This window comes from Nycticebus coucang, chromosome 2 (assembly GCF_027406575.1).
Source record: "Nycticebus coucang isolate mNycCou1 chromosome 2, mNycCou1.pri, whole genome shotgun sequence".
NCBI classification, from domain to species: domain Eukaryota; kingdom Metazoa; phylum Chordata; class Mammalia; order Primates; family Lorisidae; genus Nycticebus; species Nycticebus coucang.
In genome coordinates, this window is record NC_069781.1 from 79,336,131 (window position 1) to 79,362,659 (window position 26,529).

The 26,529-nt window shown below is 39.4% G+C and overlaps 2 protein-coding genes across 2 annotated transcripts in view; both read left to right on the forward strand.

Moving 5' to 3' along the window:
• PIP5K1B (phosphatidylinositol-4-phosphate 5-kinase type 1 beta) overlaps positions 1–26,529 on the forward strand; it is a 303,995-nt gene that overhangs the window by 72,405 nt on the left and 205,061 nt on the right. The window lies entirely within an intron of this gene.
• PABIR1 (PP2A Aalpha (PPP2R1A) and B55A (PPP2R2A) interacting phosphatase regulator 1) lies at positions 4,698–8,375 on the forward strand. The gene has a single exon (XM_053574531.1). The coding sequence runs from the start codon at positions 4,839–4,841 to the stop codon at positions 5,700–5,702; it is 864 nt and encodes a 287-aa protein (XP_053430506.1). The 5' UTR covers positions 4,698–4,838; the 3' UTR covers positions 5,703–8,375.

The window sequence follows — 26,529 nt, forward strand, 5'->3', positions numbered from 1 at the left end:
AGTCACTAATGGGCAAGGAGCATCTAATTGTGGATACACTGGACAAAGGGATGATTCATGTCCTGGGTGGGACAGAGCCAGACAGCCTGAGATTTCTTTATGCTACTCAGAATGTTGTGCAGTTTACAACTTACGAATTGTTCATTTCTCGAATTTAATATTCAGTGTTTTCAGACTGAGGTTGATCACGGGTAAGTGAAACTGAGGAAAGCGAAACTGTGGATAACTGTATTTTGACTTCTACCTCTATAAATTGATTTTGGCTGTTGTCAAACTTCATAAAAATGAAGTCATAGTATATATACTCCTTTGTGTTTGATTTCCTTTTTTCATTTAAAATTATGCTGTAGCTTATACATTCGTGGAGTAAAGATTTCATTCAACATTATACTGTAGTTTATACATGTCATTGGATAAAGAATTTCACCCATTGGACTTTTGATGCACATTTGGGCTATTTCCCCTTTGGGGCTATTATAAATAATAATGCAAAGAACATTCTTGTGTATGTCTTTTAGTAGATGTAAGTCCTCATTTCACTTGGGTATGTCCCCAGGCCGGGATTATGCAATCACTGGCTAGTCTTACATTTTCTTTTAATAGGTACTGTCAAACATTTTTTTGTAAATGTTTATACCTGTTATTATTCCTAAGTTCCTATGCTTTCAACAGTACAGTTTTCTGCTGTAATATTTTTACTCTAGGTTGACAATCCTAGATGATGTGAAATGTTGAGCTATTTGCTATCCCATCTCAGATTACATACACACACATTCATATTTTACTTTCATTCTATACAGATTCAGAGGTGGAAATTTGCCTTGTAATATGCTTGGAAGTGTAATACTGAAAAATTGTCCTTATGAATTAAAAATAAATAGCTAGTTTTAAAAAATATAGTATTAATCACAATAAAGTTTAACTATTGAATAGATGTCTAGTTTTATGTCTTAGGAGTGAGCATGAATCTCAGCTGAGTATATGGTATTTAATTCATAGTGTGAAACCACAAGGGGAAACTGACTCAGGGAAGGTCTCTTGGATCCTGCCTCTGGCATCATTCATTTGCAACAGGCTGGATTGCATTTTATGGTTGCTATTTTCTCTTACTTATCCTTGATTCCTCTGAAGGGAAGTAGTAATTCAATATATTAAACACTGCTTAGAATCCTTAGCATGGAGCGTTTTCATTGTATGAAGTGTTGATCAGCATAAGGCCAAAAAAGAATAGAAACTTTGGGCTTCAGTTCCTTAGTTCAGACAATGGTTCCAGTAACCTACCTGGGTAGGCTGGAGGGCAGGATAAATAATAATAATATTCCCAGTATAAGAAAAAGAACTGTCAAAATAAAGATTTCTTAGAATCAGTCTAGAAAAGGCTGTTAGGCAGAATTTTCAGATAATAGAGTTCTCTTCTCTTTTGGAAAAAGCTGTGTAAATCCATCCATTCATTGCTTCTTTATCATTCATTTGCACAATGATTCAGCAAGCATTTACTGAGTACCAGGTTCTTCCTCCTGTTCTAGATGGTAAGCATACAGCAGGGAACAAAGCAAAGCCCTTATTCTTAGAGAGCTCACCTTCTCAGGAAGGAAAGAGGCAAGGAAATATATACAAGTGTTGTGTGGTACTATGGTGGAAAATAAAAACAAATCGAGAGGGGACTGTAGGCTTGGTGTTTGGAACTGTGTTTGCTTTTTGTAAGGAAAGGTTAGGGAAAGCCTCCCAGTCAGTTACATTTGTGCAAGGACGTGAAGAAACTGAATAGTGCAGATATCCACGGGAAGAAGAGCAGTCCAAGCAGAGGAAGGGGCATGCTTGGTGGGCTCAAGGAAAATAAAAATGCCTCTGCAGTTGGAGGAGAGGTAGTGAGCAGAAGAGTATCTAGACCAGTGATTTTCAACCAGCGTGCCGCAGCACACTGATGTGCCGTGAGAGGATCTTGGATAGGCTATGAAAATTTTTAAAGAACATTAATTATATTATTTTCAAAGACGTTCAAAGCACAGTAAGTATATCCTTTTTCACTCTTGTTTGATCAACATAATTTAAGTGTGCCTTGGAAGTTTAACTATAGGTTCAAGTGTGCTGTGAGATAAAATGTTTTGAAAAACACTCCTAACTCCTGTAGTTAGGTCAGAAAGATGGAAGGGACTCAGATCAGATAGGGCTCTGTAGGCCACTGTAATGACCTCAGCTTTTTCTCTGAAGGATTTTGAACATAGATGTGATTCAGTTTTTTTTAGGATTATCTTAAATATTGGTTAGATAACTGATTTGTATGGACAAGGGTAGAAACAAGGAAACCAGCTAAAATCTCTAATAGGTGTGTTTTATTTTATGGACTTATCACCATCACTGTGCTTTATTAGTAAGTGAAATAATTGTGTTTATCCAGATGTGGAAAACCAATAGCACATTTGAGCCACATTATTAGTAATTTAATAATGTGCAAATTAACAATATGCTATAGGTGTTACCAAATACGTTATTTATTAATGCTCTTTTCCATTTACCCAACATTAATTTTTTTTCGGGACATTCTTCCTCTTCTCTCGCATTTTTATTTGTAACTTGTGCGATTCTTTCAGCCACAGTAGTTATTTGTGACTCCTCTTCATCCTCTGCACATCCAGGCAGTCAGGTGGTGATGTTGATGCTGTCTCCCAAACCCACCTCCTACTTTTTCCATTCCCAACTTTGGTCTTAGACCTTCCTTTTGAATCTCAGAGGTAGCCATCAAATTCTCCTTCTGTAATCCATACGAAATTCAGCAAATAGAATGTAGGTTTTTGGAGACCTTAATTATGATTGCTCCAGATCTTTGTTCTTCCGTGTACCACCTGTAGGGCTTTTTGCAATTTTTGACTTCATTTGTTTCTCTATAAAATCAACCATAACAATATCTAATTTATAAGATTCCAGTGAGGATTACATGAGAAGATGGAATGTTTAAAGTGCCTGGCAGCAAGTTCGCACTTACAAAATGCTGGTTCTTTCCACCTGCTGTTATTCTATTACTACTTTGGTACTCTTAATTTGCACACATCAAAATGTGCTCCTTCTTTATCTCAGTAAATTATACTACATCTATGCAGTTTAATTAAAAAATCTATGAGTCTTCTTTGAATAATCTATTTCTCTTACCATCTAAATTTAATCCATCTGCAAATCCTATTGATTCCACTTCCAAAACATACCCTGAATTCATCTGCTTCTCCTCACTGCCACTGCTGTAACCTAGTCCAAGAATCTCTTGTGTGTACTGTTTCCATAGGCTCCTAATCCACCCTTCTGCCTTCACTCTTGCCCTCTTTCCATCCCTTTTCCACAGAGCCAAAGTGATATTTAAAACATAAACCAGATTACTTGAGTCCCTTGCTTAGAATTCCCCAGTGGCTTTTCATCATACTCAGAATGAGATTCAAAGTTTACCCTCTCTAAGCCCTCTCCCACTTATACTTCATCTGCACTGCCCTTCTTTCTTTTCCTACTAACTCATCAAACTTATAGCTGCCTTGGGCCTTAGCACTTGCTATTTCTCTGTCCTTGGAATATTCATTCCTCAGATGTCCACATGACTTTCTGCTGTGTATCATTTAGAACTCAGCTCTATCTAATGGCTTCCTGCCTTCTGTCAATAGTGCTCCATCACACCGTGCATTTTATTTTTTCCTAAGGCTTACCACTGAAAATAGCCTACTTATATATCCATTTTCCCCCAGTAAAAATTAAATGCCCTCATGTAAGGTCCATTTTGAAGCACAGTGTCTGACACATAGTAGGGAGGCAGAAAAAAAAAAACCTTGAATGACAGAAAAATAGACCCACTTTTAATGAGATATCAAAATTTGATATTGGTTACATAAGGGAAGGATAGGGTTTTATTTTAAAATTGATAATCTATTGGTTTTCCTTTAATCCCTCATACCTCACACATATGCTTGTGCTGAAAATATGACTGTAAATAAAACAATAGTAATACAATCCTCGGTTTGGGATTTTTTTTTTCCCCCTCTGGCCTTCTAGATAGTTCTAAGTTTACTCTTCTCTCCATCTCCTCCTCTACACTACTACCTTAGAGCAAATTACCATCGTCTCTGGCCCTTTTCCTGTAAGTTTTGATCTCAGTGCTCTGTTCTTCAGAATGCAGGCCAGTGAGCTTTTCAGTTGCTGTTACATCTGTGCTTGAAAACGTCTATAGTTTTCCATTGTTCTCAAGGTAAAAACCAGAATCCTCTCTTATCACGCCAGCCCTGCCTCTCCACTCCAGGCCACATTTGCTCCTCCCCTCCTGGTTCCAGCTGCCACCTCGCTGGGTAGCCTCAGCTTCCCGCGCCCGGCGATGTTCTACAGCGGGTTCTGCACCCATTTTGTCTACCTCCTCGGATTTCGGATTGTCCCTTCCTCTGGGAAGCCCTCCCTGATTAGGCCAGTGTCACTCCCCGTCATGCAGGCCACATCATCCAGGGCCTCTCTCTCAGGATTTGTATTTGTTTTATAATTACATACTCCTGAATACGACAACCTTAGTTAATTGCGCTAACGTGCGCTGGGACTAAAAAGGTGTTTGCAGTACTGACTAGCCGCCCGCCACTCCTAGCCCCTCCCCCGAGGGCTTCGGCGCAGCTATTACGCATTAAGCCGGCGCCGCGAGCGCAGACATAGCAGGCGCCTGCGCGAAGGGGCGCCGCATGCGCAGAGAGGTGAGCTGGCTGACAGATTCTTGGTGGTGGTGGCGGCGGCGGCGGCGGCGGCGGCTGCGGCGGCCCTGGGCTGCGGGGAATGGGAGTTCTAGGGCCCTGACTGAGCACCGCCCCCGCCTCCCTGTCCGCGACATGGCTCAGGAGAAAATGGAGCTGGACCTGGAACTGCCTCCGGGTACGGGCGGGAGCCCGGCGGAGGGCGGCGGCACTGCCGGCGGCGGGGGCCTCAGGAGGTCTAACAGCGCCCCCCTGATCCACGGCCTCAGTGACACTTCGCCGGTGTTCCAGGCCGAGGCGCCGAGCGCCAGGAGGAACAGCACGACGTTCCCGAGCCGCCACGGCCTGCTGCTACCAGCCTCCCCTGTCCGCATGCACAGCAGCCGCCTGCACCAGATCAAGCAGGAGGAGGGCATGGACTTGATCAACCGAGAGACGGTCCATGAGCGGGAGGTGCAGACCGCAATGCAGATAAGCCACTCCTGGGAGGAAAGTTTCAGCCTGAGTGACAACGATGTGGAGAAATCCGCCTCCCCGAAGCGCATCGATTTCATTCCTGTGTCACCAGCACCGTCACCCACTCGGGGAATCGGGAAGCAGTGCTTTTCACCATCCTTGCAAAGTTTTGTGAGTAGCAATGGATTGCCTCCAAGCCCTATTCCCAGCCCAACGACCCGATTTACTACTCGGAGAAGCCAGAGTCCCATCAATTGCATTAGACCAAGTGTTCTTGGACCATTGAAAAGAAAATGTGAAATGGAAACTGAGTATCAGCCAAAGAGATTTTTCCAAGGCATCACCAACATGCTTTCTTCTGACGTTGCACAGCTGTCAGATCCCGGTGTGTGTGTATCTTCGGATACCCTTGATGGAAACAGCAGCAGTGCCGGATCTTCTTGTAACTCACCAGCGAAAGTCAGCACTACCACCGACTCTCCTGTGTCACCTGCCCAAGCGGCCTCTCCATTTATCCCACTTGATGAACTATCGTCTAAGTGATTCACGCATCCTGAGACTGTTTTGTTTTGTGTTTTTTCTTGTTGTTTTTGTTTTTGCAATGGAGAGAGAGAGTAATCACGTTGGAGCAAGCACTGAACTTTGTCGATTAATTTGAGGCTATTTCCTATTTGACCCTTTTTCTTTTTTTGGAATTTCCTGAAATGTTGTTATTCTAGAGAACTTTTATGTCAGGTTCCTGCGAATACCCTTGAATACAGTGTAGTAATATTTTCAGACGTTTTCACAATAAGTGTGTTGAAGCATACATCTTTACGCTGCTAATATGTCTAAATACATATGTTATCCCTTGATTTTTTTAAATAATTGAGAGCTCTATTTATTTATGGGATTATTAAGTTCTGATGAAAATATAAATGTAGAATTAATCAGCATAGTAAACTGATGTTTTAAAAGTCCATACTTTATGCCCACACTAATTTTTAATGTTATTTTCCAGTGATTGCTAATTTCCATTTGATGAAGAATAATAATTTACCTATTTACAGCTTTTTAAAAAATGTCAGTTGTAACATATCAATCTAGTGGCTGTCTACCCAGGAATCCTTGAATATTTAATTTTCTGGGTATGTAAGTGGATGATAAAAGAACAAATTATAGAAGTTTGCAACAGATCTTTTAAGTATATAAAAGTAAACATATTTAAGAAAAACATTTTTAATGAAATTTTAATAGTAATTCTAGTAAGTCATACAAATATAACTACTATACAGAAAATGAAAATTTTCTTTTTTTCTTTTCTTGACCAGAAAGTGCATTCTCTTGGGTATAATCCTAAAGCAAAATGGGACGGTGCCTTGCAGTCTTAGCCCATTGTACATAGGCTCAGGCTAGGCTCTTTGTACCATTGCAAACTTAAAACTTTTTTTAGATGTAGAAAATGTGTGGGAAGCCTTATTGAACTTCAACAGAGCACCCAGGCAGACAATACTTTCAATCATTGGTATACTTTAAAATATTCAATTGTGCCTCAGTTCTGAAAATTCTTGCCAACCGGGAGCCAGAGCAATTTTTGGCTGCTTTTCTGCTCTGCCCATCTGTCACCTTCTTGGTTTTCCCTTGCTCAGGAAGTAGCTGTTTCCTTGCCAACAGGTCCTTCCTCTCCATCTCCCACCAAACTAGGGCACCATCTTTTAGACAAAGGTACAGTGTGACTCGGATTTCTTAAAGTGAGCAACAATAGGATTGTGAATTGTTTAACCTCTGGGTGAAAGTTACAAGTTGAGTTGACTGCCTTGGTGATATTGGTTAATTAAGGGTCGATGATTTGCAAGAGAAAATCATTGGAGAGTCACATAGGTAAATCATTATTTAACTTAGATTTTGTTAAAGGTAGAATTGTGAAATGTTCTTTTTCTTTGCCTTTTACAGTTAAGAAAATATTTAATAAGAATAGCAAATGTTTTTTATATTATACTTCTTTATACCTCATAATATCTTCCTTAACTAGATAGATGGGTAAATAGATGCATAGATAAATGCATAGACAAAAAGGGGAGGGGAAAGAAAATAAAAGACTCAAAGACCAAGATAAAAGCTCTGACCTACTTTTTAAAGTTATTGCTTATAGAGACTTAACGATTATGTGAACTTTTTACAACTATGAGAATAAATGGAACTGGTCAACTCTTGATAGTTGCCTCAAGATTCAGTGAAATAACATTGAGGGTAAGACTGTATCCACAGGTTTAAAATTCTTTATTCTGGGTAATAGTATTCCTGTGCTTCAGTCCCAACCTTGTTCCTCAGATTTAAACCTGTATATTCAACTTCCTGTTGGGTATTTTGACCTGCTTCCAGCGGTTCTTTAACTTCAGCTTCTTCAAAACAAAATGTATTATCTTCTTAAAAAAAAAAAAAAGAAATGTATTCTCACTTAAACTGTTCTTGTATTAATGAGATTGATGTCGTCACTAACTTCCTAAGGTAGAAACTACAGAAACGCCTTTGACTTTGCCTTTTCACTGTCATATCCCACTTAATCACCAATTCTTGTCAACTGTTACTCTGAAGTAAATCTCAAATCTCTGTCTTCTCTATCACCCATGATTTAGCATAGAGCTCTCATTCTTACTTTTTGGTCTAATCTTCACACTGCCTCTATCCTGATCTTTCTAAAATGTAAACTTGATTTTTTCACTCTCCTCCTTGAAAACCATATATGCTTCCCTATTTCCTACTATCTGGGAAATGGTTTCCTCAGCCTAAGATATATATATACAACGTTCTTCATGATATGGCCATATTCAAAAATAGCTTTAATCCTTTCCTTATCTCCATTTCGATACACATCCTTCCTTTTTACTCTGCAAACACTAGACTACTTGATACTCTTTGAACATGCCGTGTACTTTCACATGTCCATGCTTTGGATAGGTAGTTCCCTCTCCCTAAAATGCCATTCCTACCCTTTTTGTCCAGGCAAATGCTGTTTTCTTTTTATTGCGTGTGAATTTAACCATGAAAGCAATGCTGTTGATAAAGTATTTAAACAATGTAGATATTTATATAGTAAAAAAAGAAAGAAAATCTGCCTCTTTGCAAAATTCATCTTTTGTTCCCACGCGTAACTTCTGCTAACAGTTTGGAATATATTTTACAAGATGTGTTACTCCATGTTAACATGTATGTATGTATATAAATGCAGAAAACCAACATGTCATTGATAGCTCTTTTCCTCTCTTTTTCCTTTAATCATTCATGAAATCTTACTGACTTTAACTTTTACAATCTGTCTCCTAATTTCCATTGTTCCAGCCACCCTGATCCAGGCTACCGTTTTCCTCTGAGGCTTCTGAAGTAGCCTCTTAATTCCCATCTGTGCCTTTCACATTCAACTCTGGTCAGCTACCCTATTCATTCTCCAGACAGCAACTAGAGTCATCTTTTTAAAATTGGAGCTTAAAGATTTTCCATTTACTTCCTATTCTGTTCTTACGAGTATACTAAAATATATTAATTCTGGCCTAGGAGCCCCTGAGGGATCTGGCCCTTAATTATTCTCTTGTTTTCTGTGCTTTACCCGCACTGGCTTGTTTTCTTCTCCTTAAATATATCAGGTTTTCTCCTTTTTAAGATCCTTTTACCAGATTTTTTTTTTTCCCCCTGAAAGTATGGAAACCTTTATGTCTATAAACTTATTCTTCTGTATAGATGATAAGTTTTAAATCAGGTAAGGCTCTAAGAGTTTATGTGGACAATTTACATCGTCATAGTATTGGTCATAACGTAAGTCATTACGCTATAGAATGTAAGAGCTTAGCTTATGTAAGAATTATCCTTCAAAAAAAATCTTTAAGGTTTTGGTATTGCTAATTTATAAACTGCAAGAAGTCCTAAAGCAAATATTCACATTTATTTAAAGTACAGTTTGTCACGTGTAATAAACCTCTGTGGTATATGTTACTTTATTATATTTGTTACAAACACAGTATAAATGAAAGAATTAAGTCACTAAATCTAAGGCTGATAGATGGCAGAACCTTTAAGCACACTTAACAAAGATTGATTATAATCAAGAATAACCTGTATCAGACTCCCTTCCAGTGGTTCGCATTTATTAGTTCAGCCGGTTACATACCTGCATCAAGAGACCACTTTATTGGCATAAAATGAGGGAAGAGTCAAAACTTATGAGAAAAACAGGTCTGAGAACTTTTTTTTTCTGGGTATATTTATATATTAGAAAAAGTTTGAAGTTCCAAGAGAGGTGAGAGATGGGAATGATTGTCAGATAATGAACCAAGAAGATGATGTACATTTACCGGGTAGCATCAGAGAACAGAAGAAACAGCTGACTTTGGAAAGGAACTCTGGAAACACTTTTTTTTCTTCCAAAACAGGTGAAAAGGCTAGCCAAAGACATCAATAATGTTGGACTGATTTGATGTTGCAGGGGTTTGGGGCTATGGAGGAAGTTACATGGAAAGCAGGAAGAATTTGTATCTGATTGCATCTATTTTCCAATTATTGAGGAATCTAGAATATTTGAGAGTAGGCACAGAAGTGGATTTGGAAGCCTGAGTGAAATAAAGGTTTATTATTGCCTCTGTGAGGAGGAGTGACTGAAGGGCAACGAGAAGATATATTAGGCCACATTGGATGCCAGGTCACCGTTTGGTGAGAGGGACAAAAGAAGGGGGTTGGATTGGCTAGGCTTGGGGATTGGTTAAGTGGGTACTGGATAAAGTTCAATTAAGGGTTCTGCTGAAAGTGTAGTTTGAATCATGGGCTGAAGCATTGAGAATGGTAAGAGAAGTCAGCAGAGGGTGTTGGGCTAGGCATCTTTTTTCCAGGTTTTATCTTATAATCAGCTGTGACAAAGTATACAGAATCTGGTCTCACTGTTAAACTCTCACTCTACTGGTTTCGTCCATATTTTTTATGGCTCATTTTGTTTAGAGAATCAGCCCTAAAGGCAAGTCTTCAGTTCCACTTACTTGATTAAAAATTTATGTCAGATTGCTCACTGAAGCCAAGATAAGAGTTCTTTGTACCTTCCCTAACTTGTCATTCAAGTAAAAAATTTTCTTGAAAGTTGATATGACGGCTCCACACCAGTGGCTCAAGTGGCTAAGGCGCCAGTCACATACATCTGAGCTGACAGGTTCAAATCCAGCCCGGGCTCACCAGACAAAATGATGGCTGCAACCAAAAAATAGCCAGGCATTGTGGTGGGCGCCTGTGGTCCTAGCTACTTGAGAGGCAGAGGCAGGAGAATCGCTTGAGCCCAGGAGTTGGAGGTTGCTGTGAGCTGTGATGCCACAGCACTCTACCCAGGACGACAGCTTGAGGCTCTGTCTCAAAAAAAAAATTGATATGACACTTATTTAAAAAGTAATTAAATACTTGCCATGTGTCAGGCACTGTTCTAAGTGCTAAACAAATGTATCAGTGCATTTAATCCATCATCCGAGGTAAGTGCTATTGTACTCTAATTTTATAAATGAGGAAATGGAGACACTGGTTAAGTAACTTGCCCAGGATTTTAGAGCTGGGAGGTTGGCAGCATACTGTACAGGTTAAGAACACAGACTGTGGAGCCAGGTGGCCGTGGTGAGGATTGAATGTGTCAGTGTATGTAAAGTGATTGTAACAACATTGAGCAATTTCTGTCTCCATGTCAGTTGTCATTGTGGTGGTGGTGGTGGTAATTGTTGTCTAGTTTCAACTTGCTCAGGAACTTTTTCTTACCATCCTTGACTGATGAAACTCCCACTTTCACACTCAGTAGCAATATGCCACCCACCCATCGAGGCAGCCTATTCTTTGATAAGGTCAGTGGTTTTGATGTAAGAGACTTTTTAGACCAAACAGACATTTTCCTCATAAACTTCCACCATTTAATTCAAGTCCAGCTTTCTGGAAAATGTGAAATAAGGCTTCTTCCTCTTTTTTAGGTGATAGTCATCTGTTTACAAATCAGACATACTGATCCCTCTTTAATGGCTGTTTCTTGCTTCCAGATTTTAGAAATCTTGAGCTGTTTCTTTAGCATACTCTCTGAAATAAGGTTATCATTGCTTGGCAGCCAAGATTGTGATTCCTTTAAGACTGTGTTTATGCTGTAATACGGGAAGTGAGAGATGGCCTAACTACACTGAGTTTTTGCCAATCATAATAGTCAATACTAAAAAATAATAATAGTCAATACTAATAATTCTCGAGCGTTCAATATGGGCGTAGACACTAGGGCTTTACACGTGTGAATTTATTTACTCCTCGTGACAACCTTGTGAAGCAGGTGCTGCGAAGACTCTCATTGAAGAGATGAGAAGACTAAGTACATTTTCTCAAGTCCTTAATACTGCCTAATTTTTTCCCTCTTCACTTTAGGTTTTTTTGTTTTTTGCTTATAAACAGAGCTTTTTTATTTGAGAGAAAGGCTCTTTTCCAGCTAACTTCAGTAACTTTATTTTGCTTTATAGTGCTGCTACATCTCATTTGAATCAAATGGTATGTTTATTAAGAATGATGCGTTTAGGCCGGGCCTGGTGGCTCATGCCTATAATCCTACTACTCGGGGAGGCTGAGGAAGGTGGATTGCCTGAGCCCATGAGTTCGAGACTAACCTGAGCAAGAGCAAGACTCCATCTCTACTAAAAACAGAAAATAGGTGGGTGTACCAATGGGTGCCTATTGTCCCAGCTACTTGGGAGCCTGAGACAAGAGGATTGCTCAAGCCCAAGAGTTTGAGGTTGCTGTAAGATATGATACCATGGTGCTCTACCCAAGGTGACAGAGTGAGACTCTGTCTCAAATAAATAAATTAATTAATAAGTAAACAAATAAAGCCTTTAAACACTACTATCATATTAGGGGAAGATGGTGGGAGGATTTTTTCATTAATAGGTAAAATATTAAAGTGCATGGGAAAAAAATCACAGTTCCACTGCTTGTTTATAAATTGAATTGCTATTTGAAATTATAAGGAATGCCAATTACACAAATTTTAGATTATTTTTATTGTTTTCTTTAGATACATACAAACATATATGTTCTTCTTGTTCTTAGATTATCATTCTTAGGGAAAGAAAGGCTAGCACCAAGTTGACGCTTTTCTCCCTTCCCTCTCCAAAAACACAGTAAGTTAAAAATATGTCTTTTTTTTTTAAAGGAAGAAAATAACAGCAGGATTCAAGGAATGGTCAAGCTTAGCTATTCTTTCTCTCTGGGAAGTTTTCCCCAGAGTAGATTAAATTCAGAGGAATTGAGCAATCCTTGAGAAACTTCACTTTGTAAAAAGAAATTTATTTCATAGAAAATCACTTCACTGTTGAATAAAAGGACCCCAGAACAAGGAAATCTTCCCTTTGAATATAAGTGTTATTCTAGAATTGGTGCTGTGACTTCATTTCATGCTGTTGCCTCCTGCATTAGACATTTTGAAACAAACCATCAAAAGCCACAATTTGTTCCAAAAGGTTAGTATCATTTTTAAAAGTTCAGTGAATATTTAAAAATCGCTTCAAAAATGACTTTTAGTTCTATATATAGGTCGTTTGTGAAAGTAATTTTAGAGCAAGCTTAGGCAGATAACATCAAATACTGGAGTCTTATGCTTATACACCCATATGGGTGCGCGCGCTTATGGACGTTTTTCAGAATGCTTGGAGCCGTTTTAGCTTTCCTCCCATTTTCTCCTTAGTTTTATTAAATAGGTAGTTAAATTTTGTCAACGACGTCTAACTATGTATATCCTTACCCAGGTACTACTGACGTAGATGTGAAGTGTTTTGCATTTTGATTTTGTGCCAGCTGTCCACATTTCAAGTCCTGCCCTAAAAGAGAAATAGGTATTTGCTACTCAAACCTTGGAACTCATTGTGCCTAATGCCTGTTTCTCCTTTTTGAACCTCTAAAATAAATACTCGAGGAGATGTGAAAATCATTTACAAATTTTAAGGCAACATGACTGAAATTAGAGAACAGAATTTTATTTACCTGCAAAAGTTCAGTTCTGTATCAATGCCAGTATAATTTTGTTCTTTCCCAATTGCTTGCAGTGGTCCCCCAAACCAAACTAAACTTTAAGACTTGGCTAGCAAGGCATGTTGTGAAAGAAGACAATTGAGAAAGATCTTTTGTGTCCTAGCAAAGTAAAATGGTTCTTTGAGGTAATCACTCCTGGGATTCAGACAATCTTTCCCTCCTTGCTTTAGGGACAAAGAAAGATTTTATGTTGCAATGCCAAGAGGATTACCGGAACTCTAGAGTCACAAGTAGCTATTGAGTGTTGGTACCTTTTGGAAAGAACAATATGAGATGTTGAGGAGGGAGTGGGAGTGAGGGGATGATGGATGTATGGGGCATTTCTTTTGGCATCATACATGTCCTCTTGGACTGTAATTGTGAGCTCCCTGTTGAGTAAAGAGTGACACTGAGACTGATTTACTTCATTGTTTCACTTCATTTAAGTTTTGGAGTTGAATAACAAAGCATTTAAGAATTTCTTTGATTTCTTTGGAATCTTTTCAAATAAGAAGATATTAATAATTGTCGGGTAACTTGGAGTTAAGAAAATTCTTAAAGTGCTTTACCTTACCAATTTATAGTGCATTTCTAAGTCTGAACTAAAATTCCATTCCTATTTATATAGTCTTTCTCAAGGCCTCATGTACTGTACTGCTTGCTATCAAATATTTCTAAAATGCAAACTTGAAAGGCCGGGTGCTGTGGCTCTGTAATCCTAGCACTCTGGGAGGCCAAGGTGGGTGGATGGCTTGAGCTCAGGGGTTCAAGACCAGTCTGAGGAAGAGCAAGATCCTCATCTCTAAAAGTAGCCAGGCCTTGTGGCAGATTATCTCAAAAAATGAAATGAAATAAATAAAATGCAAAATTGAGTATGCAACTTTAATGACTACCCCTTAGCTTTAAGATTAAATCACATTATGCAGTCATGAGTGAAAGAAGAACTCTCTACCTCTACATATCTGCTGAATTCCAGGATTTGAGCTGCATTGAGCTGCCTGAAGTTCATGCTCCATGTCTGTGCTTCCAGAAAAGCTGTATCCTCTGCTTAGAATGGCTCTTTGTCCCTACCAACCCTCTTTCCTTAACTCCTTAAAAACTTAACTCAAGGGACTCCTCTTTCCTGATGTGTCTCTTTCCAGCAGCCTCTCCAGCCCTAGTCAAAAGCTTTCCTCTGCAGAGGCAATTATCAGGCTCAGTTGTACTTGTGTGTTTTCTTATCTTTGCCCCAGACAAAAATAAGGACTACACCTTTTACTTCTGACCCCAATACCTGTGCATAGCACATTGTAGTTACCCAAGTTCATACTGAGTAGATGAATGAGTGAACAAATGGTACACCCTGTTCTTTTTCGTTGTTGGATTTTTTTTTTTTTATGATTTTGCAGTCTTTGTGATGAGACTTCATTTCTTCCACTGACAACAACAGTGCCATTTAGAAATTCATTCAACAAACATTACGCATGTACTATGGCACATGCTAGCTTTTTAAGAGAAAGGAATGTAGTAAGATTCTTAGTGGAACAAGTCCAATCACATGGCTAAGCTCTTTATAGTTTGCTAAGAGACTAGAAATTCATTAAGCAATTTTGAGTTAAGCATGATTAGATGCCTCATGCTGCCTAGTCTCTTAGGATACGTTGTACACAACAAAGACTCCTGACCTGTTGAACACACATTTTGCCTGCATTCTAACAGGTGAAAGGAGGGACAACGGTAAACATAACAAATAAGTTAATTGCTAATTGTATACATATATATGTACACTACACACACACACACACACACACATATAGTGTGTGTGAAGAACAGTGAAGAGGTCAGGGTGGCTGGACAGAGTTATTAAAGGGAAAAATAGATGGAGAGGCTTAGAGAGGTGGGCCAGCTGCCAACACAGATGGCGTAGGATTGTGTATGAAGAACATTGTCTTTGATCATGAGTGAGATGAGAGCCATTGCATGGGTTTAAACATAGGAGTGACATGATCTATCTTAGATATTAAAAGGAACATCTCTGTGTTGAGAATAGTCTCCAAGGGCAGGGTTGAAACAGGAAGACCAATCAGGAGGCCATCCCACAATCCAGGTGAGAGATGATATGGCTTGGACAAGGGTGGTAGCAGTAGAGGTGAGGGAAGCAGTTAAATTCTAGACATATTTTGAATATAGAGCCAGTAGATTTTGCTGGTAGATTTAAGGTGGGCATGAGAGCGAGAAATTAGGATAATTGCGAAGTTTGGGGCAAGAGCAACTAGAAGGATTGGAGTTACCATCAACTGAGATATGGAAATCTGTGGATAGAGTAGGATTTTTATTTTTTAAGCTGGGGTTGTAGGGGTGAGGGACATTAAAAGCTGAGTTTTGGATATGTTCATTAAACAATCTTCCATAGACGTTCAAGTGGAGATGCCAAGAAAGCAGCTGAATATCTGAATCTGAAGTTCAGAAAAGAAGGCTTCATTGAAATACACAACTGAGAGTCATACACCTGCGATGGTAAAGTCAGGTGAGCCATGAGCTCACTGAAGAGCAAATGTCAGCAAACAAGAGAATAAGAACTGAACTTTGGGACACTGGGTGACATTAAAAGGTCAGGAAAAGGAAACGGAGAAGGAGTGACCAGGGAGGTAGGAAAATCAGGAGCAAGGTGCCCTAGAAACCAGGTGCAGAAAACATGAGAGAAGATGGAGGGATCCCGGGTGTCACCTGCAGCTAATCTGATAAGTAAGATGAGGACTTGAATTAGTAACATGCAACTTGCAAGTCACCTTGATGAGAGTTCTAGATTCTTGACAGTAGAGAGTAGCTAAAACAAAAGCTAATTTCCTTCCCTTTTCTACTGGTGAATTATTATTGCTTCCCAAGAAATATTCCTTTATATGTATGTGTGTGTGTGTGTGTATATAAAGGAATATTACATATATATTTACATAATATATAATATAGTAATACTTAATATAATATATAATACATATGTGTATATGTATATGTATGAATATAATTTGAGGGGAAAAATCATGAACAAATGACAGTTTTCTCCCCACCTTCTCCCCTTTTGGCTTTATTTTGAGGGAAGAATATTTAAGTAAATATTTTTATTCCAAACATGAGTAAACTATTCAGGCTAAAGGATTACTTCCTTCATGGATTTGGTTCATTTTATTCCCTCGTCACTTATTTTTCTTGATGACTGTTCTCCACTTAAAAATTGAAATTTAGTTCCACACCCGTGACACAATTATTTCTGTAAGTTTGGCCCAGTTTCTTAACCCAGGCCAGAGACATTTTCCTCTTCAATGAGTGCTGTGAATTTTCTTTTAATAGTTCATTGTCCTCTTAGGTTTTATTTAGGAAGAGGGTTTTTTTTTCCCCCATATTCCTTTTCAAAATTATTGCTGAACAGGGAGCGAGGAGAGGAGCAGCAATGATGGGAAAGAAAAAATGTTTTCTTCACTTTGAATTGTTAAAATTGTATTCTAATCATAAAATGTCATCAATTTTTTTCTTGTGGATTGGGCAGTCCTGATCCTTTATAGAAGAGGACTCAGGGACATTCAAGCCATATTTGTAACCAGCAGGGAAAAATGTCTTCTCATGGAACTACTTACTTTTCCTAACATTGTATTTCTGTTTTTTAAGACTCCAATCAAGGACTGCTCACTCCATGGAGCGACCTCTGATTCTTCTGGCTGTAGGTAGTACTGGTTTTCCAGTACTGGTCATTGTACTACCTGCTGAGCGGACCCCTTTCTGTATTGTTTTGTATATGAGTGTGTATGTATTGTCATGTCATGGTTAAAAGAGCTCAGCCTCTGCAGACTGGTAGGACGACATTCCAGTCCAAGCCCCACTTCAAGCTCCTTGATTTTAGGCAAATTGCATAATCGTTATTTGCATTGGTCTTCTCACCTGTTAAATAGGAGTGTTCCTACCTCAAAAAGTTATAAGGATTAGAAGAGAATTCTCTCTAAAATTATTCACAAAACTGGTCACTTGAATTAGTGGAAACCTGAAGAACATAGGGAATAATTCCCTATCCTTATGGACAATGATTTATCTTTCCTAATACCAATTCTCATCTAGAGGATCAACTTGTTACTGGTTAGTGATGGTACATAATGCTTGGGAGATGTGGAATGCTGGCCCACAGAAAACTGGGAAATGCATGTCTTAATGTATTTTTCACATTAGCCGATGTTTTAGGCTTTAGGAAATCTCACACTAAACCTCTAGTGATGCTCAATCTAGGGAAGTGATGTTGCAACTTTAGTGGTATATTAAGATAATGACCTTTCCTTTTGGTTTTCCTAACACTCATGACAATTGCTCCTCCCCCAGTCATGTTTACACAGCCCAGAATTGAGAAGTATGCTTCACTTTTAACACAATCTATCAACTTTTGTATAATTAGGAGAGGAGCTTAAATGACCCTTTTAAGCAAATTTCCATAAGCCATGTATTTTAAATAGTGTGAAAAAAGATCAAAAGGAAGGTACCACATAGATTAAAACAAACAGGCAAATTATACTTAGTAATGATAAAAGTAATGTGGGTTTCAGAAATTTTAGAAAAGTCTGATAAGCATAAAGAGCTATACTTTAATGAGATGCTACTGTTTGCATTCCGATGTATATTTTATAGGCTTTTTCTATGATTAAATATGCACATGTGATTTTTTTCACACAGATAGCATCCTACTATTCAGCTCCATAAACTGCTTTTTCTTCTATGTAATAGACAGTGAATGTTTTAAATATATTTTAATAGTTGTATGGTATTTTGTTCTATGGGTATTCCAAGGTTAACTGTTACCCTTTTTCTTTCTCAATTGCAAACAAAGTTCTGATAAAAATCTGAACAAACATAAAAAATTTAAAGACCTACAAACATTTCTTGAACTTGCCAATACAAAACAGCTGACATATTGATTTCAACTCAATTTTGTCTATTAAAACATTTCCTTCTGAGTCAGTTGTCTGATGGCCGTGTTTGAAGCTCTTGTGTGTGACCGGAAAAAAAGGTGTAGCTCTCTAAACATAATCTTTATTTTTTTGATTTTTTTCAGAAATCTAACACAACCCTTTTCTTATTAGATCCACATTAGAGAGTTTTGATAATGTCATTGGGAAAATGTTGCTCTGAAGTCTTCATCTCCTAAACCCTTGCAGTCTGTAATTCGGGGTTAACGAGGTTGCCAGGAGGTCAGTGATCATTACCACTGCTGTGTCATTTCAATGGAAAATAAAAGGCTGGTTCATAGGGGCAGGGGAGCAAAAGGAAGAAACCAGAATTAGACATCTGTCCCACAGATTTAAGGCCTCCACCATTGCTCTCTTTCGTAGTTATAGCACCTTGAGATACTACATTTTCTAGGTTAGATAAGCTACTGAATATTACTTCTCGCTGCCCATTGAAACATTTCGGAAATCATAGTATTTTGACATTGAAACTAGCATATTTCTGTTTTGTGCACCCAAAATGACATAAAAATTCTTTCTGATATCATGTTTGTCAGTTTTAGATTTACAAAATATGGTCCCCATATTAAAGATCTTAAGAGAAGGAATAAAAGATGTGATTTAATCATTCTTTTTTTGAAAAAGAAATGTTTGGTGAATACTACTATATACCTGACACGGTGTTAGGGGCTGGGATTACAAAGAGAAGCAGACAAGTTTTTAAATTGCTCTTGTTAGAGTGCATATATACATAAATTTAAAAATCTACAATGCTTTATAATACTTTATTTCCACGTAAATATTGCAATAGATGTATTTCCAAGATGCTACAAGAACCCAGAGGAAGGAAATGCAAAAGTGTTTATGGAAGAAGCAACTCTTTAATGGGTTGATAGATGAATAGCATTCCTCAGGGAGACAAGGGTACATAGAGTTTCATGTAACATGTGCAAAGAACAGAATATAGTCTAAGACTAAGCAAATAAGAATTACAGTGTTCATTTAAAACATAGAGATTAGGTGGCTCCTGTGGCTCAAGGAATAGGGTGCCGGCCCCATATACCAGAGGTGGCAGGTTCAAACCTGGCCCCAGCCCCTGCCAAAACAATAAAATAAAACAAAACATAGAGATTAATTCTTCAGTTAAATTTGTTGTTATTTGCTAACTTAATGTTTTTTGTTTTCTATATTTCTGATTTTTACAAAAACCAAATATTGCTTATTCCTTTTTAGGAAATTATTAAGCCGTTTAAACCTAAACGATTAAATGAAATGGATGTGGCTTAAGAAAGTATTTTTGCAACTACTTTCTGTCTCAATGACAATTTTTTTCCTGCCTTGGATTTAATTGCTTAGAAATTAAGACTTCAGATTCACAAAGAGATTGAAAGATAAAATAGACAAAGAATATATAGTTCAAATTATCTGCTACATTTTTTGTGCTCTTACTAATATCCAAAAAATGATGAAGATCACTGTGCACATCTGTTGGTCTTAGAATTGGAAAAGCCTTGGGCTGTACATTCTGGAATTTCAAACAAAGTAGATTTATAATGGAAAGGAAACAGAGATTTAGACTAAATAGACATGCTCTAAGAGAGCCATAATGATCGTATTTAAATATTTTCCACATTAAATAAGACATGTGGTACTGTTATGTTATTGCTGTGACTTTTCTTTTAATAAATGAATTTGCATCCATGATAGCTTTTTAAAATTCTCCATGGAGTGTAGCCAATGTGAATATTTTGAAGAAAACAGTCTATTGGAGCCCAGATTTGAATTAAACTTCCTCTAAGTATAATGATCCCTTTATTAGCTTTGAGCTGTTTTATAAGGGATTTTTTTTTTTTTTTTAAGTTTAAGAAGCCTAATTAACAAAAGTCTGGAGAGTAATAATTGGGGTGAATTTCTAATGTGGTTATGAGACTGATCACTTGGTAAATATTTCTTGGGCCAGACAGTGAGTTTAATTAACAACCTTAGGTCTAATAGAGATCCTGGCTTCATGGAGTTTACATTATAGTGAGGAGAAACAGACAAAAACAACACAGATAATAAAATCATTGCTGATATTACAATAAATGTTAAGAAGGCAATAAACAAGGCGCTGTTGATTAAAGCGCAGAGAAGCACCTCTGTGAATGGATGGTCAGGGAGCTGCAAGCGGGGAGCACGTGCATGCGTCTGAGGGCTTGAGAGGAGCTGGCAAGTCGGAGGACCAGCATACCATGGGCTGAGGAGCAAGGGGAGTGGCAGGCCACACAGGATCTTGGAGGCCAAGCTCAGAAGTTGGTCTTTTATTCTAAGGGTAATGGGATGACAGTAAAAGGTTTTTTATAATAGTCTGATTTTGTCCTACTTGTCTATGTTGCTTTTGTTGCCTGTGCTTTTGGTCTCACATCCAAGAAATCAGGCCTAAGCTAAACTGATTTCCTTTCCAAGCTCATGCTTGCTGTGGAGAGTGGAAGCAGGGAAACCCACCCAGAGGCTATTGTTAGTCCAGGCAAGAAATGCTAGTGACGGGGCTAAGGGGTAGCAGTGAGAATGGAGAGGAGAAGATGGTTTTGAGAAATCAGTAGGACTGGAGGGAGGGCACGATAAGGGGGTGGGGTATCAAAAATGACATGATTCTGGTAAATGAGGTTTATTGGCTTGAGTAAAAATGGGAATGAAGTGACATTGACTGAGATGGGAAGGTCAGCAGGGGCAGGTGAGAAAGGTTCAGGATCTATCACGTCTAATATGCCCCTGAGAACTATGACGGGAAGTGTCAATTGGACATATCAGTCCAAAGCTAAGGAAAGGCCTGAATCTAGCTAAAATTATATTTGAGATAACCATATCTAGCTTTAATTTAAAAAGCATTTGGAGGGCAGCGCCTGTGGCTCAGTCGTTAAGGCGCCAGCCCCATATACCGAGGGTGGCGGGTTCAAACCCGGCCCCTGCTGAACAGCAACCAAAAAATAGCTGGGCGTTGTGGCGGGCGCCTGTAGTCCCAGCTACTCGGGAGGCTGAGGCCAGAGAATCGCTTAAGCCCAGGAGTTGGAGGTTGCTGTGAGCTGCGTGATGCCACGGCACTCTACAGAGGGCCATAAAGTGAGACTCTGTCTCTACAAAAAAAATAAATAAATAAAAAGCATTTGGAGGATAACTGATAGTACCAAACCTCTCTCTGTAGTACATCTCCTCTGCTCATTAGTGACTCAATTTAGGGCACTTGCCAGTTGTGCAAATGAATGAAGTCCTTCTCGAGGCAATTCCTATCAAAATCCCAATGGCATTTTTTGTAGAAATATTAAAAATTCATATGTAATCACAAAGGACCCCTAATAGCCAAAGCAATCTTGAGAAAGTAAAACGAAACTGAAAGCATCATATATACTGATTTCAAAATGTATTACAAAGAGACAGTAATCAAAACAGTATGGCACTGGCATAAAAATAGACATATAGCCCAATGGAATAGAATAGAAATAAACCCATGCACATACAGTCTACTGATCTTGGATAAGGATGCCAAGAAGACTCAATGGGGAAAGACAGTCTCTTCAACAAATGGTACTGGATATCCACCAGCTAGAAAACTGGATATCTACATGCAAAAGAATGAAACAACCTTCATTCTTCTCTTCTACCATATACAAAATCAGCTCAAAAATGGATTAAAGACTTAAACATAGGACCTGAGAACTATAAAACTCTTGCAAGAAAAGCGATAGGAAAAGTTTGATGACATTTGTCTTGACAATGATTCTTAGATGCGATACCAAAAGCACAGGCAACAAGAGCAAAATAGACAAGTAGAACAAAATCAAACTATTATAAAAAGCTTCTGTACGGCAAAGGAAATGATTGACAGAATAAAAAGACAAACTAAGAAAGGGGAGAAAATTTTGCCAATTATGTATCTGATATGAAAGGGTTAATGTCAAAAATATATAGTAAATTTTTACAACTCAACAGCAAAAGAAAAAATAACCTGATTCAAAAATAGGCAAAGGAGTTATAGATATTTCTCCAAAGAAGAAAGCCTGGCCTTCCCATTGCTGAAGGGGCTGTAGATCCGTGTGAGCAGCAAGTGCCCAGTTTAGGCCAGTGAGTGAGGAAGAACTCACAGTCTACGACATGTAGGCCTCCATTTGTTCCCTTGCTGGGACCTGCACATGTTAGGGATGGGCCTTTCTTTTCGACTGCTGGTGCTTAAGGTTTGTACCATACCTTTCACACAGCGTCTAGCCCGCACATGTACAAATGTCTGTTAAATGAAGGAAAAATCCTGAATTATTATTCCTTAGTTTTAATGACCTGGGGATAAATCAGGGGTAGTTTGAACTACTTTGGATTCTAAAGACTCCCACTTCCTTATTGATTTAATGCTGTCCTTGAGGACCCATCCCACTTGACAATCCATGGATAAAGTTCATGTCAAGAGCATAAAGGACCGCTATACATAGTTTTACAGGTTGTGCACTGCACAAAAGTGCCGTGCTGATTTCCAACCCACTCTCAGCTGCAAAGCTCTGCACCTGCTGGTAAAAAGGAGACTTTTTTGCAGGGTTGCATCTGCCCAGAGGAAGTATCTTTTTATCATTTTTCTGGAAGAGGATGAACTTTTGCTCAGTTAGAACAGGTGCTGTTTTGTCATTCACATCAGATGTTCTAGGTTCCCAAGTTCATGTGAGGGCAGGATGTTTGGGTACCCCAGCTCCAGATTCTCCACAACTGTTAACTTTTTGAGGAGCTTGAGTTATAGGCATTCCAAGTATCAGGCTATTTTTAGCAACTTGACATCTGCTGCTTGCATCTCCTTATTCCCCTCTTATAAAATCCCAGACATGGAAAATGTTGATCCAAGCCACAGGTTCCCATGCCCATTCCCAGTGCTCTTAGTCTACTCTGAGTTGGCACCTGCTGCTACCACATAAGTATGTCAGCTCATAGATATTTTAGACCATTTCTCTGTTTTTAGACTCCTCTGCCTGCCTTCTGATAAGGTGTACTGAAATTCTGTGTGTTGCTGGCCGGACATGGTGGCTCAGGTCCGTAATCCTAGCACGCTGGGAGGCCGAGGTGCATGGACTGCTTGAGCTCAGGAGTTTGAGACCAGCCTGAGCAAGAGCAAGGAAACTCCGTCTCTACTAAAAATCGAAAAACTAGCCGGGCATTGTGGTGGGTGCCTGTAGTACCAGCTACTCGGGAGGTTAAAGCAAGAGGATCTCTTGAGCCCAGGAGTTTGAGGTGGTTGTGAGATCCAATGAGGCCATTGTACGCTACCCAGGGCAACAGAAATTCTGTATGTTCAGGGTAGGTAGGGGTAACTGGGTGCTTCACTTGAGCCAGGACATAGTCCTGTACATTCTATTGAAAAAAAATAGCCTCAGGTTTGGGCTATCTAGGAGAAAACAAGCCTTGGCATGAGAGAACTTAGAATTCCAGGGGGACTTATCAGTATTAACATTAGGGAAAGGGCACATATTTACTCCTGTTGGATTGCTAAGAATCACAACAGTACTAGATCCTTCTGGGATTTCTTTCAGTTGGGCTGAATTTCAGAGTTATAGATTTATCTTGTTCCTTGAGGCTGAAAAAGGAGAGTCTGTGTAATGCCAAGACATCAGCACAGAGGTGAGCACTGATGCAGCCTGCCAGGTGGGTGAGATTTGAAACAGATTCTGAGACTGAAGATTTGGGATTTTTTTCCTACTTTCAAAATCATAGGAATTAACTCGATTTAATAATAAGATTACAGAGTTACTCCTGTGAATGTGGATTTGGTAAGGGTGGACTGTGTCTCATCAAAGAGATAAGAGAAAATCCAGAATTAATATTTCAGCTAGGAATAAGATCGCTTTGAAACTATAGAACCACAGATACATCTGAGTGTGGTTTGACACCAAAGAGCAGCATTCTCCAAAATAAGCCCACCCAATCTCAGGTTGAAAAGTCTACATTATTTAGAGGGTCAACTCTGCCAGGTCTTCACCTTTTGTTTTGTGACTAAGGTTGTGTTGAATTCTGATGGAATGAATGATGTGCGTTTGTCCTAAGGTGCCAACAGCTCATTCCAGCCTTGTGGGCCAGTCTGGAGACAGGAGATGGAGAGGGAAGTCAGCATTTGAGCATCACAGAAAACAGAGTAGAGGAAGATGTGGGATAAACTGTGGGCATCTCTGGATGAGGAGATGGCTGGCTGATTTTATTTTCTTTGTGATTTTGTGTATTTTCCCAATATTTCTATAATAGACATGATTGCATTTATAATCAGATTTTAAAAAATTATTCCAAGAGATAATCTATCCAAAGGAATTGAAGCTTTTGTGAAACAAACTAGAAACAGGAAAAAGAAATAGAAAGGAATATAAAGAAAGATCTCTTGTAGAAGTTAGGGGACACTAATTTGATAGCTATCTTAGTTTTTCATCTCATTTTAACACTCTACAACTGAAATATTCATTCATTTATCATTTAATGCTATAGGGAGGAAGGAAGAAAACATTAAGCATCCACTTAATGCATAAGCCCTGAAAGTAAGACATAGGTCCTATGCTCATCTAAGAACAACAGAAATACTCATATGTGTATTCATGAAACTTTCAATTTTGGAGTCTGTCCATGCGCCGGGCATGTGATTGATATATAGAGAAAGAGAGAGAAAGAGGCTATTGTCTGCAAGGGGCTGATAGTGTAGTGGAGAGGAAAGAAATGTAATCGATGATTATAATATAGTGAGTAGGTGTCACGAAAAAAGGTAGGTCTCAACACCCCAGGAGCACAGAGGAGAGACACTGAAGCTGCCTTGGTAGAGGGTAGGAATGGATTCACAGAAGGAAGTAATGCCCGAGCTGCATCTTGAAGGACAGAGATCACTTAGCCGGGGAAAGGGGAAGATGTAGCACATCAGGCAAGGGAGCGTGTCCAAAGGCATGAGTCAGAGGGCATGATGCATCCTGGGAGCTGCAAGTCATCCGTATGGCCACACCTGTGTTGGGGGCAGGCCCCGAGGAGAGGTGAGGATCAAGAGAGGTCAGAGGCTGTGCCAGAGTCTCTGAGATCTGCCCTGAAGCAGTGAGAAGCCATTGCAGGATTCTCAAGGAGAGTGGAATAGACAGATTTGCATGTACAAAAGCCCCTTTAGCAATGTTGTGCCCCAGCAAGGCAGAATATTTAGGAGGTCAAGATAGCAATCTGTGTAAGAAGTGATGAAATCTCAATTAAGATAGTAGCAGGGAAAATGCAAAAAAAAAAAAAAAAACAATTAGACCCAAGGCATATCAAGGAGATTGACTAGGAAGAACTTGATTGATGGGTTGTGGGGAGGGGAGTTGGGATTTCTGATTTCCTGGCTTGGGCAACGGAATGGCTAATGGTGGCATTTTCTGAGCGGGGTGGGATAGGATAAGCTGCAGCTGGAGCATATTACATTGACAGTGCCTTAAAACACTACTATAGGAACCCTGAAAGCAGCTGGGAGTATAAATCTGGAGCGCAGGAAAGAGATCTGGGCTGAAGAGTTCTTTGAAATCATCACAAGTAAGTTGTAGTTGAGTCCATTGGTAATGGAAGAGCGTATTGAGAGGTAATGAGAAGAAAGGAATACAGAAGACCACATGGATATTAAAGAGACGCCCAAGGAAGAGGGAGCTGCCAAAGAGCCTAAGTAAGTACAGAGGAAAGCCCTGCGTATGTGGAGTCCCTGCTTACACTCGCTTAAGCCTCTTCTGGCGAAGAAAGGGCAAAGAACAAAGGACAAGTGGCAGAAATGCCCATGCCAGCTGTTGCCTGTCGGATGTAAACGTCTGCTGACACCTCACTGCCAAAATGTGTGGGAGCACAATTTTCTTATTTGTTTAACTGGGAGCATTGCCTCCCTAAACAAAACCAGGGTTTGCTAATAAAGAACATGAGGAAAAGGGATATGGGCATTTGGGGTGGGTAGGCCATGCCAGGTGGCCAAGGGAAAAGGGACTCTCAGCGAAGAAGGTCTGGCCATTCATCTGTTTGACCAAGATTTGAGAACCTACTTTGTGCAGGGTACTCTCAGTGTCAACACTCCAGATAAACGGATGGAGAAAAGGGAAGAGTCGACTGCTTGGGGGAAGCAACAAGGAGTCTGCCTATGAACTTGGGGTGGTTGTGAGGAGGCAGGATTGCAGTGTCTCTGTAGATGAATGGGAAGTGAAGGTGAGCGTGTCCATGAGTGTTCTGAGGAGTCTGACCGCGAGCGTGGGTGGGCCGAGACAAGGGTGCAGCCAGGAGGGAGCATCAGGATGAAGTTTCAGGGGCCAGCAGGAAGGGTGGTCTCGGCAGAGTTAACACGCACACATTCTCTAAGCCAGATTGAGAGAAAGAGGCTGAAGACCTAGGAAGAAGAATAGCTG